General features: G+C 45.7%; 1 protein-coding gene across 1 annotated transcript in view; it reads right to left on the bottom strand.

Moving 5' to 3' along the window:
- Positions 1–16,713, bottom strand: part of LOC144783181 (zinc-binding protein A33-like) — a 334,485-nt gene that overhangs the window by 236,973 nt on the left and 80,799 nt on the right. Inside the window, exons 3-4 of the mRNA XM_078662293.1 lie at positions 5,260–5,426; positions 4,531–4,977 (exon numbers count right to left, since the gene is read on the bottom strand). Coding sequence (XP_078518419.1) covers positions 4,531–4,977; positions 5,260–5,426 — 614 coding nt within the window. The remainder of the gene's footprint in view (positions 1–4,530; positions 4,978–5,259; positions 5,427–16,713) is intronic.

Genomic DNA, 16,713 nt, shown 5'->3' on the forward strand with positions numbered 1-16,713 from the left:
AGAGACTTTCTCTTTAGATTAAATCCTTGCCAAGGGAAAGCTCAGTACCCTAGGTTCACTCCAGAAGCTACTCCCACAGTCCAACCAGGTATGTGTCCCATGTGCTGTCAGACCTATCCTACAATCCTGAATCGGTTGGTGGGCGGCCATGTCATGAAGGAGGTAGTGTCTAAAAAGACAATAAACTCTCTACCCCTCAAGTGTCTAATTTTAAATGTGAGGTCACTGGTCAAACACAGAACGGAATGTGCATTACTGCTGGCTGAACATAACATCAAGCTGGCATTTATAACAGAAACATGGCTTGACAATACCTCAGGACTCGATCTAGTCAAAGCAATACCGCCGGGTTTTCTCTACCATTCACATGATAGACCCATCAGGAGAGGTGGGGGGCTGGCGGTTATTTAACATAATTCATTGGAACCCTCCTTCCTCCCAGCCTTAAACGCTGCTTGCGAAGCCCTGGCGTTCAGTGTACGGATTTCCAGCCATGAGACATTTAAGGGAATTCTTCTCTATAGCCCTCCTGGTCCCAGAGGGGAGTTTCTAGAATCAATTGAGACACTATTAGAAGAAGGGCTATGCTCAATTTTTTTGACTGTAGTGGGGGATTTCAATTTCTATCTTGAAGATTATCAACATCCATATACAGTACAGCTGAGCCAAGTGATGAGTGGGGGGGGGACCTCAGGCAGAGGGTACAAGGTCCTACTCATGTAGCAGGTCATACTCTGGATGGGATCTACTCTAATCATCCCTATTTGATTTGAAGAGCAGTGCTGCCGCTCCCGTGGGCTGATCATTCTGCCATGCTATTCGAAGTGGCACAGATAATACAGTCCCAAGAGAAACTTGAGCCTAAGGACAAGATAGCCACAAGGGTCTGGAAATAAATAAGCAGCATAAAGCTGGGAAATCTACTTAAAGAAACTGCCCAGGATCTACCCGAAGGAATCAATGATGCAACTGCAGCCTACAAGGAATGGGTAGAGGCAGCTTGCAATAAACTTGACCCGGTAAAATGGTGGACTCCTAAACAAATCCAGACATCAGCTCCCTGGTACACGGATGAACTAAAAGTACAAAAACTAGCCTGTAAAAGGCTTGAGCGACTTTGGAGAAGTGGTTACCGTAAGACCGACAAAGATGCCTATAAAGAAAGCCTCTCCCTTTACAAGAGACTACTTCAGGACACCAAAAGAGGTTCTTTTCAGAGCAGATACATTTGGCTAAATCCTCCTCCAAAGAACTCTTTAGAACAATTGTTAAACTTACAGTCCCCTAAACTCCTAAAATTCAAAGTGGCTCTGAACTGTGCGAAAGTCTCGCCACCGCTTTTCAGTCAAAAGTGGAGGCTATATTCTCATCTTTTGCGCTCACACAAGTGAATGACAATCGAGACTCCGCCATGATGAAGCTCAATTGGTCAAAGGCAACATCAACGCTAGATAGCTTCTCTCTCCTGGATACACAAGACTTCAATAAAATCCTGATGTCTACTCAATCAAGCTCTCTGTTGGATCCATGCCCGGCAGACGTGATAAAGCTAGTTCCAGAAACCATTGCGACAGTTCTCACTCCTTTATTCAATCACATTTTCAAAATGGGTCATTTTCCGAAGGAACGGAAAATGGCATCCATCTTACCCTGACTAAAAAAACAGAACCTCGACCCCAAAGACCCGAATAACTGTAGACCCATCTCTCGCCTCCCACCACCCGCAAAAATGACAGAGAAAGCCTTGCACGTGCAACTCAGTTGGTTCCTGCAGACCAACAACATCATATACCCAACGCAGTTCGGTTTTAGAGCAGAACACAGCACCGAACTGGCCTTGATCAAGTCCACAGAGGAGGTTAGAGAGGCCTTGGACCAAGGAGGCACCGTGATTTTGATCATGTTAGATCTCTCGGCGGCCTTCGATATGGTCCATCATAAAGTTTTGATGGACCGGCTATCGGAAAGTGGAGTTCAAGGCATGGCCTGGAACCTCCTTAAATCATTTCTGACAGACAGATTGCAATTAGTGGATCTGGACAAAGCTAGGTCCAAGCCTTTCTCCGTGCCATGTGGGGTACCCCAGGGGTCCTCACTAAGTCCCACACTTTTCAATATATATATATGTGTAACTGCTGGGAGCCCTGACGTCCTATGCGCATGACACGCAAATAGTACTGTCCCTACAGCGGGGCAAGGAATTGGAAATTGGCAGGAAATGTCATGACTGCATGAAAGCTATCTCCGGTTGGATGGCCTCCAACTGCTTAAGATTGAACTCTGGGAAAACTGAAGTCATCATTTTTGGGAATAAAATAATATATGGACGCCGAAACTGGGAACGCTTCCAGAACCAGTCGAAAAGGAGAAGAACTTGGGGGTGACTGTTGATAAATAATTCATGTTTGAAGACCAGATCAACGGGTGGTCTCCTCATGTTTTTTTGTCCTCAGAACTCTGATGAAAATAAAGTTTCTTCTTTCTGAAGATAGCCTGAGGACTGCAGTTACAGAACGTATTATGGCCCACTTGGACTATTGTAACAGCCTCTATTTGAACATACAAAGGAGACTCATGAACAAACACCAAGTAGTGCAGAACGCAGCAGCCTGGCTACTGACGGGCACACCTAGGTTTGTCTCAGTTAAAAGGGAACTAAGACAGCTTCACTGGCTCCCTGTTAAACAACGAGCCCAGTGACTTTTTGAAACAACGATTTCAATGGTATGTCCCTAGTAGAACCTTGCGCTTGTTGACAGAAAAACAGGTGGGCGATCCTTTAGTCAAACGAGCCTCATGGGGTGGTAGGAGTTTCATTACCACCGCCTCTAAAGCCAGGAATAGCATACTGTTTCACCTTAGAAATGCAACTGGACTCCTTTCCTTTAGAAGGGATTTGAAAACTTGGCTCTTTACAGCATATATAACGCACTTTGCAAGAACCATTTGGGCTGTATTCAGCGCCAGGGCACCTCAGGGTAACAGCAGCGCTTTACAAATTTTAATAACATAACATAACACTCTCTTGAGGCCCCTGCAGAGCTGGCCACTGATTCCAAGGGAGCGACAGTTAAATAATGAAGGGGCATCGGCTGGGGCTCTGTGCGGGCCTGGGTTATATTGCAGCCCCTCGTCCCACCTTTATGTCCCACGGTGAGCCCCAGGAGGCCAGGACACATTGTTCAATTGTGGGAAGGCAACCAGCATGCAGTCGGGCTCAGCTTATGTTCCAGTAATCTGCAAGCATGTTCTCTGTGGCCCAGGCCCACCCCAGGGCCCTACCAGTACCCTCAGCTAGACTTCCGATTGGGTCCAGCAGGATCATGGCCTCCTGACCAGCTCCCTATTGAGCCGCCGTGACCCAGCACGTGAGAGCAGCCACACCACCGCTGCTTCCATCACAAGTCAGCCCGCTGCCAGCACTGATTTCAGCCACACAGGGGGCCTCCTGACTCGCAAGTCCCGCTTTGGCTCTCTTTGGGATGCTGCTTTGTGCCATCAGTCAGGGTCATCTGATAGTGAGCAATCGGCGCAGCTGCGCAGCGACTGCCACCATTTTCTTGCACTGGGTTTACCATGGCTAGAGCCTATAGTGCCGCCGGGGAGGCCCTCCTACACCTGCCGCAGGAAATTCTGGGACCCACACCTACACTCCTTGATCTCCCCTCCTGTGGGTAGAAGGGTGGGAGAGCTCGGGGCAGCCGGCAGACAGCTTGTTCAGGGTGCAGCCATCTAGGCCACACCTCCAGGAATATGAAAACACTAGGCCAAAGTACAAACATTTGCCACAGGCATTAAGAACCCTGATTAAAATTCTGTTTGAAACATTGTCCAATTGTAGACAGATCATCAACATTGGTTAAATAAATGTTAGGTATTGAATTTGACTGATCAACAGGCACTCCCATCCCTGGTAAATTAAATTCCTCTTTTCAAAAATACTAGGACATATGTCCTGAATGGGAAACAATCTTTTAGTGCCTAGTTCAGTGTTCTCCAACCTTTTCTGTACTGAGATGTATTTATGTTCACTGAAACGCATTGAGAGCTACTAATATTATCAGTGTTGTAAATCTCCACTTTTTTTTAATATGTATACTAATTCAACCAAGCAAAAGCTTTCTAATTTAATAAGCTGGGCTGCACACAGGTGAGCTACTCAGAGGTAGCTGAAGAGCTACAGTAGCTAACGATCTACTGGCTGGATGACACCGGCCTAGAGAGATATACGGGTTGAGAATTCAAACTTACAGTCAATGAATATGCAAAAGCCCAATACCTGTTAATGTTAGTTGGATAGAACTGTCAAAAACAGATGACCTTTACCCCAAGTATAGTGAGATTTTTTGAGGCATTTCTTGTCAGCCATTGACCCCAGTACCATTCGAACATGGAATCATCCTGCAGACCCAAGCACTGCACTCTAATCATCAGTCCCTAGCACGTTGCAACCAGCAACAAAATAATTTCACACAAATAAATGATTAACACTGTACACAAGCTGGACATCTTATCTAAGTGGGGACTTACCCTGTACATGTCCACTGCCTGGTCTATTGGCAGAAAGGTGCGGGACTGTTCTTTCCGGGAATTGCAGCAGAAGGCACAGACTAGCTCACCATCCTCCTTGCAGAAAAGCTTCATCTTCTCTCTGTGCTCTTTGCAAACTGCAAGCTCATCACCCTGCTGCGTGCAGGAAACCACTATTTTCTGAATCAATTTGGCTAGGGCTCTGTTGCTTGTAATCTTTTTCTCTTTGAAAATTGTACCACATTTGGGACAAGACAGGTTTTCCTTGTCACTCCAGATGTTGCCAACGCATGCTGCACAGATGTTGTGGCCACACTCAAGTAGTACTGGATCTCTGAGACATTCTTGGCATATGGGACATGTGACCATCTCTGAGACATCACTCTTCTCTGTCTGGAATGTTATGGTTTTATTTGATTCTCTCTTCTGCATAGACACCTTCGGTTTCTGTTCAAAGTATTAGAAACAGCTCAGTTAAGAAATTCAAAATCATCATATACACAACCAAACATTAAACATCTTGTAGCCAGAAGGCAATATGGAACAGTAAATAACATGGGACGTCTGGGATCAAAAGTGATAAAATGTTTCAGAAGATATAGGTTGGAATCAAGACATTAAATGAACGAAATAAGACAAGACCTTTCAGTTCAACTACATCCTCAGCCACTTTGCCAGACTCACTCCCCCTTGTCTGGAGACCCATCATTATGCATAGTCCATTATTACCTCCTGAAGGAAGAATTGTTGTGCTTGCTTTGGAACCACCATGACTCTTTTCTTGGGATGCAATGGTTCAATCATGTTCTGGTCTCCCTCAATCGAGATGATGTCACCCACATATTTCGTTGGCACAAGACAACTTGCATCCACCCATTGTTCAAGAGCAGGGTCCGCTGCAAACAGTAGACACCATGCAAAGCAATGGAGGGAAAGTGGTCAGAATGTTAAAACAGCTTCTCTGAAACAGTGAACAGTATATGCTCACAATCTCACATATCACATACACAGTGCTAACAAAGAAAAATGAATAGCTTCCAGCAGCTTAAACTTACTTTTCATTCAACGTATTATGACTAAGATTTCATCAACTAGCAGATTTCGTTTATACAGTGCATCACATCAGAGAAGTGAGATCCTAAAATAGTTTATATTTCTGAAATTAGCTTGGAGACACCTGTGGTACACCTATTTTTTCAGAGTTGGCCCAATTAATTCATGCAGGTTTTGATTTAAGGTGATGCAGGATACTTGGTCGATTTGGATTGATTGGGGTAAAAAAATATAATTTTCAATTAATCCACCCCTACACATTAGAATTGTTACCGCCCGTTCTTCACAACTCTATTTCTCAGATATTGCATAAACTGGGCCTTAAAACTTTTTTTTGTTATACATATTTTATTAAGCATTTACAATAAAATCAATACAGTTCAACAGTGCAGAGCGAGTCTGCTGACGTAAGCACTGTAGGATTGTTCACTGCGAGTATCATCCAAGCTGTTCATTAACTCTACAAACAATAGAATTATAACATCAAACTTTCCCCTCCCACCCGCAAGCTCTCCACAGCAACGTTGAAGTGTGTAGACATAACGTGTAGGCCTATATGCATCCCCCAGCTAGCGTGCAGTGTAGAAGGTTATATAGTATTGGGTCAATATATAAGTCTATGGGGTTTAGAACGAGCAGCAGCTACGGGGTAGTCACATTATTATCGTTGTGTCCATGGAGTGATGTCATGCTCTATACATCTCCCCCCCCCTGCTTCCTAAGACTCCGGATCTAGATGTGTTAGCTCATGTAGTAGGGTATCCCTCGCCCTGGCTATGTCAATGTGTCTCAGCCCTCTCTTAGCTTCCCTCATCAGAATTCTTCACTCACATTCTACCCATTTTAGGGGTTCCATCTTCCAGGTGGTCACTGTTGGGCCGCTCACTGATTTCCAGTTCCTGGTTATTTCATGTTTCACTAGTACCAAAGCCAAAACCAGGAATTTGCTAGTGACTTTGTTTTTTGCTGTGTGGAGGAAGCACCTAGTAGAAAAAGAGACTGGGTAGCAAGGGATCTCCTTGTCAATGACCTCTCCTACTATACGTTTCACTCCCTCCCAGTATTCCCATAGGTGGAAACATGTCCATACCATATATAGAACATGCGCTTGTACTTCATCACAGCGGGGAGAAGCTGCTCCTTCTACCTGAAAGTATCTGCTTATGCACTGAGGGGTCAAGTAGGCCCTATGGAGGACATAATCATTTTTCAGTCTAAAACGTGCGTTTCTGGATATCTTAGCTATCCCCGTTAGAATGTTGTCCCAGTCATTTGTCGGTATTGGAGTACCCAGGTCCTCTTCCCACTGGAGACATACCGCCTCCAGTGGGAGCAACCCATCCACATAAAGTGCTATATAGAGGCAGGAGACTGCTTTAATGGTACTTGCAGAAAAGGCTATGTAGTAACAGGTCTGTTCGGATAAGGGTTCTGTAGAGCCCATCATCCAGAGTTTCCGAATTGTTGTTGTGAGCGCCCTATGCAACAGAAAAGCCCCCATGGTAGCCCAAACTCAGTGCGGAACTCCTCGAACAGTAGGAGTTCATTATCACTGTCGAGGTCACCCATCTTTGTCACCCGAGCTTCCATCCACGCTCCTAGGGCCCTCCAGTTTCCCCCATGCGGGAGTGCATGTAGCATATCTGATTGTATGTCTGGCGAGTACGGGATCCACACTGATATTTTTTGTAGTTCCCGACTCCAGCATCTAGCCTGTACCTCACCCACCTCCCAGTGGGAATACTCACCTGAGGAATATCTGTAATAGTCTGTGCAATGGCAGGCTAGTCGTTTCTAAATGTTCTGCTTGTCATCTTTCCAGAGCTATGTTTCATACCAACCACTGTAGTTGTGCCGCTATATAGTAGGACTCAATCAGGAACAGCCATACCGCCCGCCCCTGTCGGACGCTGCATTTTTGGAAGGGCAACTCTACTACACCCGAGCCCCAGATAAAAGTCTGCATCTGGGATTTCTGGTCCTTTCAAAAGGTAGCGAGAATCAACAGTGGGAGTGTGTTTAAGAAATACAACAGGTGGGGAGGCACCATCATTTTAAGTAGAGCAATTCTGCCAGCTACAGAAAGCGGAAAAGTCTGCCAGAAGTCTATAGATGTCCTCAGGCCCCGTACAGCCCTCCCGATGTTGCCCTCCTAGAGATCTGTCCACGTATGATAAATGTGAACTCCCAGGTACGGGAGACTGCTAGGTTCCCATCGCAAGCTTCCGAGGTAAGGGGGTGAGGGGACTCCCCTGTCTGGTACCCTGTTCTACCCGCCACCCCCGCGAGATGGTCCACCCCTTGCGCACCCTGGCCGTGTATAATAGTCTTGTCCATTTTATAAACCTTTCCCCCAGCCCCATGTTCGCCATTACTTCGTACAAGTATGTCCACTATGGGCTGTCAAATGCTTTTTCGATGTCAACAGCGAAAATCGTTGCTGCCTTCTGGTACTCCCTGTTTGCCTCCAGGACAGTAAGCAGGCATCTGATACTGCCAGCTGTGCTATGAGTCGGGATAAACCTAGCTTGGTCCTCATGTACCAACGTGGTCATGAAGGGCAATAGCGGGGTGGCGAGAATCTTGTAATCAATGTTCAACATTGATAACGGGTGTTAGGCCATCTTGTTGTGTGCCTCTTTATTAAGCTTCAGTAAAGGGACTATAACAACCTCTCTTGCAGTGACTGGAAGAAAGCCTTTTTTGCCAGGTGCCTCATACAGCTTCGCAAGGTGAGGGATTAATTCAGCAGAATATGTGGCATAAAACTCCAATGGGAGCCCATCGGTGACAGGGGAGGTGACAGGGAATTTATTGTGCATCATATGCTCAATAGCGGCAGCCATCTCTTGAGTCACACTTCCTGTGGCCAGTAGAGTACACGTTAGTGCATACGGCAGAACAGTACCCCGCAAATATCTCATTAATCCCTTCCTGTGTATAAACTCTGCTGCCATCCTCATTTTTTAACTCTAGAATGGGGTAGTCTCATTTAGCTGGGTTAGCCAACCATGCTATCAAAGATCCCGACCTATCTCTTTCAGCATGTGTTTTGTCTATGTAGTCAAAACAGTAAAGCCTCTCCACTTGTGTTGCTACCTCTTCTTTGGCCTCTAGAAGTTCCTGCTGAACCCCAGGGTGACCCGGTCATCTTAGCTCTATGTTCCGAAGTCACCCTTGGGCCTTTTCCACATCAGTCAGTATGGTCTGTCTAACCCTTTTGGATTCAACAATACGATAACCCCATACCACAGCTTTAAAGGTCTCTTATTCTATTTAGGGGGTTGACACCGTCCCTGCATTGTCAACAAAATATTGAATAATGTTGGTTCTAATTGTTTCTGGAAGACCTGGACCTCCAATGTCTCAAGTCTAAGTTTCCATGTCGGCATTGAGGGTCTAGGGTGCGCCCCTATTGCAACTGCAGGAGTACATGACTGTGATCCGAGATAGTGCGCAGCAAATATTCAATTGCGCTAACTAAGTCGTGCACATCCAGTGAGGAGAGGAACAGATCTAGTCTAACATGGACTTCGTGGAGGCCCGAAAAAAGGAGTATTCTCGGCTCTATGGGTTTAGGGGCCTACAGGAGTCTATCAACCCCCAATGCTGCTGCCAATTAGTAAACATTTTGGCTGTGCGGGTCAGCTGGGAGACCCGTAAGGGAAGGTGTGAGCAGTCTAATAGGATTTTGGCAACAAACTTAAAGTCTCCCCAAATTAATATTGTTTCTATCAGTAGCAGGGCAAGGCATCACGATAATGTCGCAAGGAATATGTTTTGGTTGGTATTTGGGGCATATATATTTATCTCCTTACCCTCTACTGCTATATATCTGCCCTCTGTGTCTATTACAGTGTCTATAAGTTGGAAGGGGACCCCAGCTCCTATCCATATGACTCCCCTAGCATATACTGAGTATAAGGTGAAATACTCCTCCAGAATTTCCTCAATGCCTGCCCTTCTTTATCAGTGAGGTGTGTCTACTGTCATAGCACAAAATGCACCCCTCTTCTCTGTAGGCAGGAGACAGCCTTGTATAATTTCTCCATGATATGCATACCTCTGACATTCCATGTATAACCCTGATTACTAGTCATGTGCATGTTAGGTACAAGGAAAGGGTCTCCGTCACCCTTGGTGTGTAGGCACACTTGCCGTTCTAATAGTGACCCAACTAGGTTCATATATGGTGCTGTGTGATTCGCAATGCCCCATCCCTAAAAACAAGAAACGAATGCCCCAACTCTCCCACCCCATGACAGGCAGCAACATGCTCCACGCCCAAACCATATTTATGTGCAATACAGTTTGTGGAAGGACTCCCATTATGTTCTGCAGCATATAGGGATGCTCCGCACAGTCCCTCAGGGACCAGGCCCTCATCCGGCTCAAGTATTCATTAGTGTGGGGTACTGTTCAGGGTGGATGCTTAAAACACGCCTTTAGTTCTCGTGCACGAGCCGTTTAGCTGCATTCATGGTCATAGTTCTTCATTCATCTCCGACCGGATACCCAACATCCTAAATGATGTCATCCGCTATGCCGGAGTGACCTTGGGCATCTCCAAGCTTGAACTTTCAGAAGGATTTGATTCTGGGTCTGATTCAGAGTCCTGGGGAAGGGAACCCTACTCCAATGCCTCCCCATCTGCCTGACCGCCACTTAGTTCTGCTATCACCTCCATTGCTCTCCGGCGTCCCAGCCTGGCTACAGATCAGGACGATGCAGCTCGGCTTCGCTGCGTTCAATTACTTCTGCTCTTCTGATGTTGCCACTGCCATTCTCCCCCTTCTGCATCCGATTTCAGTTCTTTCCGAGCTTTTAGCCAATCCCATGCTTCTTGCAGAAATTGAAAAAACTGTGCTCCATCAGGAGTTACTACTCGCAGTCTTGCTGGGAAGAGCTTTGAATATTGGAGGTCAAGCTATCGCAGCTTCTGCTTTACCTCATGATAGGATGCTCTTCTTTTCTGGATCTCCCTGGAGAAATCAGGGAAGATATGCACTGTCGCATTGTGAAATCTTTTGTCTTACGCACCTGGGCCAGGATATAATCTTGATCTTTAAAGTGCAGAAGTCGCGCTATTATTGGTTGTGGGGGAGCTCCCAGCAGAGGAAGTCTACGCATTCAGAACGCCTCAGCCCGACTCATCCTGGACATCCCTCGCCACAGCCACATCTCTGCCGACCTGAAAGACCTGCACTGGCTCCCCGTCAACAAGAGGATCACGTTCAGACTCCTCACCCACGCACACAAGGCTCTCCACGACACGGGCCCGAAGTACCTCAACAGCCACCTCACGTTCAACACACCCACCCGCCAGCTCCGATCCGCCAGCCTCGCCCTCGCCTCCATCCCACGAATACGCAAATCCACCGTCGGAGGAAGATCCTTCTCCTACCCGGCAGCCAAGACATGGAACTCCCTCCCCACTCACCTACGGCTGACCCTAGACCATCTGGCCTTCAGGAAACAACTCAAGACCTGGCTGTTCGAGCAGTAGCGACTCCTCCCCCCCCCCCCCTCAGCACCTTGAGCCCCTTACGGGTGAGTAGCGTGTTATACAAATTCTATTGATTGATTGATTGATTCTTCAGCCAGGCTAGCTTGAATCCAGTGGCAAAGTGAGCAAGGGACCCAAGTCTGGGCTTACCCATCCCACTTAGGGCGAAAAGTGTTACAGCAAACAATCGATGGATGGAATGCTGACAATGCAAACATTCTCCCCCAGCCAGGAGATCTAGGTAAAATACACCGTTCTTTTGCCCACTACGCCACCCCAGTTTGGACCCAGCCATATTCAAATCAGTCTTGACCCTGTGCCCCATGGGAACAGTCCAGACCGTACTGCCAGGCCAGGTCCTCCCAGGACCGGAAAAAGCATCCTGAGACCGGTTTCAGGGTATGTAACCCTTCTTCAGCCAGGCTAGCTTGAATCCAGTGGCACAGTGAGCTAGGGACCCACGTCTGGGCATACCCATCCCACTTAGGGCAAAAAGTGTTACAGCAAACAAATGATGGACGGAATGCTGACAATGCAAACATTCTCCCCCAGTCAAAAGATCTTGGTTAAATCCATAATTCTTTTGCCCACTACACCACCCCGGTTTCTCTCCATGCCACTGGAGTCAAGCTATCCAGGCTAATGAGGGCTGAAAGCCCGAAACCGGTCCTAGGATGCTTGTTTCCAGTCCAGGGAGGACCTGGCCTGACAATTCAGGCTGGACTGTTCCCATTGGGTGTAGGGTCAAGACTGATTTGCATATGGATGGGTCCAAACCTACAGTGGCATGGTGAGCAAAAGAAAATGGATTTAGGCCCGGATCACAGTACTGGGGTGAATGTATGACATTGTTCTGTATTCTGTCCATCAATGTTCTTTTTGCATACCTTCGGGTGGGCCCAATCCGGAGCCTCACGTCATTGCATCTCCCGTTAAGGTCTCTCGAGGCCGGCTGAGGTTTCCAGCTCTCATCCTCTTTCTTCGTTACTGGTCTCCGCCCAGGTCCTTACTCAGGGTTCAATTTGTATTCCAAAGTCCAGGCTCCTCTCCGATCGGTTCACTGCCCCCTCAGCAGAGCAGAGCAGTCATCCAATGCCCGACCAACCAGGTGCTATCCGGCACTCGGCTCGTCCAGGTCGTGGGCCTCGCTCTATGCTCTCAGGGGTTCTCCACTCCAGCTCTCGCCGTCCGCTCTCCACTGCAGCCATCACAGCCCCTGGCTGGGCAGCGCCTTCTCAAGGTAGGTCACACTACCTTTTCAGGCGGCGTGGTTCTCTCCAAGTTTTTTTGGGCCTCAGTTGCAGCTTCCGATCGCCGCCATCTTAGTACATAGACCACCGTCCAGACCCTCCGTCGTCAGCGATTTCGGAGTGTGTAATCGTCGGAGCAGTCCCCAGATAAGTAGCTTCACTTCTGACAGTTCACAGCAGAGTATTCGGTCGGTTGTGGGGTTGTAAGAGATCAGGATGACACCAGATGGGGCCTGGCAGCGAGGAGCTTCTAATAGAGCTGCTTACTCCATTGGCATTAGGCCACGCCCCCCACCCAACTGGGCCTTAAAACTGTTGTTCACTACTTCTCAGCCAACATAATCCACTCCTTTGCTGATGTACAGGGGAGTTTGCACTTCAGGCTAAAAGCTTTTTTAAGTATCTCCAGATATTTGATTTCCCAGTCAAGTGATCAAACAGTATATTTATTGGGATTAATGTTTAGGGGAGCAAATAGGATTGTCATTTGTAGGCTATACATGTGTTTTACTGAACCCAGGGAAACAGATATGAAAATACTGACTTATAAATGTTCTTAGTTGCTAGGACAAGAGGTTGATTCCCCCATGATCACATCAGCATTTACTACATCTTTTACAAAATTAATCTCGACCAGGCTGAAGCTGTAGCAGTATAAAACTTTCTCACTATTATATTACACAGCAAGGCGTTTAGCTAAATGGGCGGGCGAGTATGCGGGTGCTATTTGTGGCACTAAATGTCGCCTTCTGGTGCCAAATATCGTTCATATGTTCACTGTTTACCCTACAATCCAAGGCAATTATGATGACATTTGCCTTTGGCTCTCTAATAGGGTAGGGGACGAGGTGGGTGTGGATGTATCGGATATTATGCTTGCTATACATCTTGGAATATCTTATTCCAATAATATGACATGTTTATTTATTTCATCATTATTGCTAGAATTTGTATTGCACAGGAATAGAGAAGCCTGTTTCCACCCACTTTTGGTTCCTGGCTTGTTACAATTTGTATTTGTAGCATTTATAAAGCGCATTAGTCAGGCATCAACGCACAATGAAAGAAGGAGGACTGGAGACAAGAACGAAACTCAGCAACCGTAGGAAAAAAAGACCACCCAACCAAAAGAGGGATTAACCTACAGAAAGCCAAGTTTTCACCTCTTTGCAAAACCACAGGTGCAAACTAAGGCACCTGATATGCGCTGGAAGGGCATTCCAGAGCCTGGCAGCTGCCACAGTAGAGGCTTGTTCCCCCATATTTCTTTTCTACACCAAGGAACCGTTACCATATACTGATCAGCTGAACAAAGTGGTCTCTTCGGGACATTGCAATTCAGCGTTGATTCGAGATAACTCGATCCCTGATAGTGGAGGGATGTATAAGTCAAGCAGGGGGCTTTAAAGGGCACCCACTTCCTTACTGGCAGCCAATGAAAAGACCTCAGTACTTCCCTAACTGAGAACATGGGTATGGCCAGAACTAGGCATGTGTCAGCATTCTGGATAATTTGAAGTTTATTTAAAGCATGTTGTTGGCATTTAAATAAAGGGAGTTGCAGTAATCTACTCGGGAGGTGATAAGTGCAATGACCACTGACACCCTCAGCTCTTTTGGAAGAAAAGGCAATATTTTCTTCAGAATGCCAATATTCCAGAAGTAAGAACTCACCAATCTATTAATCTGGGTGTCAAACGACACGGTGTTATCAAAAATCACACACAGATTTTTAGCCCCAACCACAGGTGTAGGGAGAGCTCCAGCTGTTTCTGGCACCAACGTTTGGTCCAGATGGAGCTATCAGCTCCAAACACCAAAAATTCAATTTTTTCCCCATTTGTTTGTTTGTTTATTGTTATTATGCTTGATTAATTAAACCCATTGCATACATTAATACATTTGAAATAAAATATATGTCTCCTATACAATAAAAGACACTATTAAAAGACCCAACGTTTTTTCCGACAATAAATAAATGAAGATAAAAGTCATTAAGGGGTGGACTCAAGTTGTTAAAACCTTCTGCTCCATACTCTTATAAGTCTGTAATGATTGTTCCAAACAGGAGCTATTCTGATGAAAATGAGTTCTTAGCCAGTACGGGCGAGTTTCTTAATCTTTTTGCGGTTATATAAAAAAAAATGTGTTAGCCGGCAGAATAGCTGTACTATCTCTGGATTGAAACACAGCATTACTGCTTGTCTGCAGCACATAACTCCATGCTCTCTGTACATTGTTTTTTTGCAAGGTTATCCTTATATCTTGTAGGTTGTTCAGATTCATATAACGTGGTAACGTCCTCGACACCACAGCCACATAAACGGCAGAGCTGGTCTCCTCTACTTCTCTCCCAAAGGAGGTAGGAACTGATTAAAAGACCCGACCCCAATACGGAGGTTAAGGAATTTTTCCTTGGTGGAGATTTTCATTATCGTTTTCAAGTAGCATTGGGATTTAAGTGTGTTGCACATGTGCAGTACCAACCAGCCATGAACTCGTTTGGCTAATGCTTTTTTATCCTCTTTGGCAAATATTAGACAAGTTACCTTTATTACAGCTTGTTTAAAAGCTAAATGATTTGTTGAAATGTTCCACAGGTCTGTCAGACGTAAGAGTTTAATGGGTGCATGCGATACTCTCTGGCTGGCGATTTTTCAGAGTGAGACAATTCCGTCCAGAGTTGGTTGTTCAGGGATCCTTCCTCATCTCCATTAATTTTATGCCAGCATTTCACATATTCTCCGCTTCTTTCCACTGTCTGTTTCTGAAGCTCAAATTCCAACCGTATTTGGGCTGGGGAAGCCTTTCTAGGGAGTTGGAAGATCGCTCGATAAGAGTTAGGTATTACATTGTCAAGGATTGTTGCATATTTTCCTTTCATTGATTCACTCCCATATGTTATTGTGGGCTGAAGTTTAACTTGCAGGACCCTTAGCAGAGAGTAAAGCGTCAGGTCCGGCAGAAACTTCTTCAATGGTTTTATGGCTAGGTAAGTCATTACCCCCTTTCCCCGCAAAGATTCCATTTGTGGTTTGAACGAGTTGTTTTGGTGTAGTATTATCCCCAGGTATTTATAGCTTGCTGCTTGTTCTAAACGGTGACCATCCAGGAACCAATTAGGGTGTTTCTTCTTATGGTAATTTACTGCCATAATTTTTGTTTTATTGAATTTTATTTTTAATGCATTTTGTTGTCAAAATCTGTGAGTTGCATTCAGGAGATGCTGGAGTCCAACAGAGGTCCGGCTTATGAAAACGAGATCATCGGCGTATAACAAGTTTGACAGAGTCATTCATTTTCAGTCAGTTGTCCCTCATCCAATTGCTGATCTCCTATTTACAAGCTCTAAACCTGTCTGCCACCTTGTCCCAGGCATCAAATAAAGACACAATGATTAGGGTATCATCTGCGTAGGATGATACCTGGAACCCAAAAGAACGTACCTGGTTTGCTAAAGGGGCAACATATAAGTTAAATAAAGTGGGGCTTAAGGATTACCCCTGGGGAACGCCACAGGGAAGCTGAAAGGGAGAGTTCTAAATTCTCCGCAGCTGACTGTAATACTTCTATTACAAAGAAAAGATTCCATCAGTCTAAGAGTCACCCCCTTCAACCCTGCCTGTCGCACCCTCTGCAGAAATAGTGACGGAGATATTGTATCAAAGGCTGCTGACAGGTCGAGCAAAACCAGGATTGCAGCGCTGATCAACTTGTCTCAGAATATTATTTGATACGAGCGCTGATTAAGTGCTATGATTTTTCCTGAATCTATTTTGGCAAGGGTCTAGAAGTTCTTGATCCAGTAAGTACTTAGCTAATTCCAAGATGGTAGCAGGAGCAGGTAATAATGAAATAAGGTACAAGTTTCTTAAATCACATGAGTCTCCCTCTTACTGTTTCTTTAAGGGAACCACAATCGCCTCATTCCAACCATGGGGGTACACCACTGAGTTTAGAATGTCCCTGCAGATCTTCTCCAATGCTTGTGGCAAAAGATCAGGGACAATCCACATGTCTTTGGGGGATGAGGTTTCTTGGGAGGCCATGATGCAAGGCCCTCTCCCAAGATTTTAATTTTAGGCAGCATCAACAGGGAGAATCTGCTTAAGTCATCAAAGTCACCTTCCTTGCTGAGAGACCGCACTATTTACAATTCTACAGTGCTAATAGTGATCAAAAGAAAATCAGAACAGCTCTTTGCGATCTTCTCCTTGAAGAATTCTGCTACTTTATTACAAAAGAGCTGAGAACTTTCCAACCCCTGATACCTGGGAGGAGACATCAAGAGGTGTATAGAATTAAAAAGCTCTCTTGGCACATTAATGGCTGACCTTATCCTAAGGGTGAAATATGTGGATTTTAACTATTTTT

This window comes from Lissotriton helveticus, chromosome 9 (assembly GCF_964261635.1).
Source record: "Lissotriton helveticus chromosome 9, aLisHel1.1, whole genome shotgun sequence".
In the NCBI taxonomy this organism is placed as follows: Eukaryota; Metazoa; Chordata; class Amphibia; order Caudata; family Salamandridae; genus Lissotriton; species Lissotriton helveticus.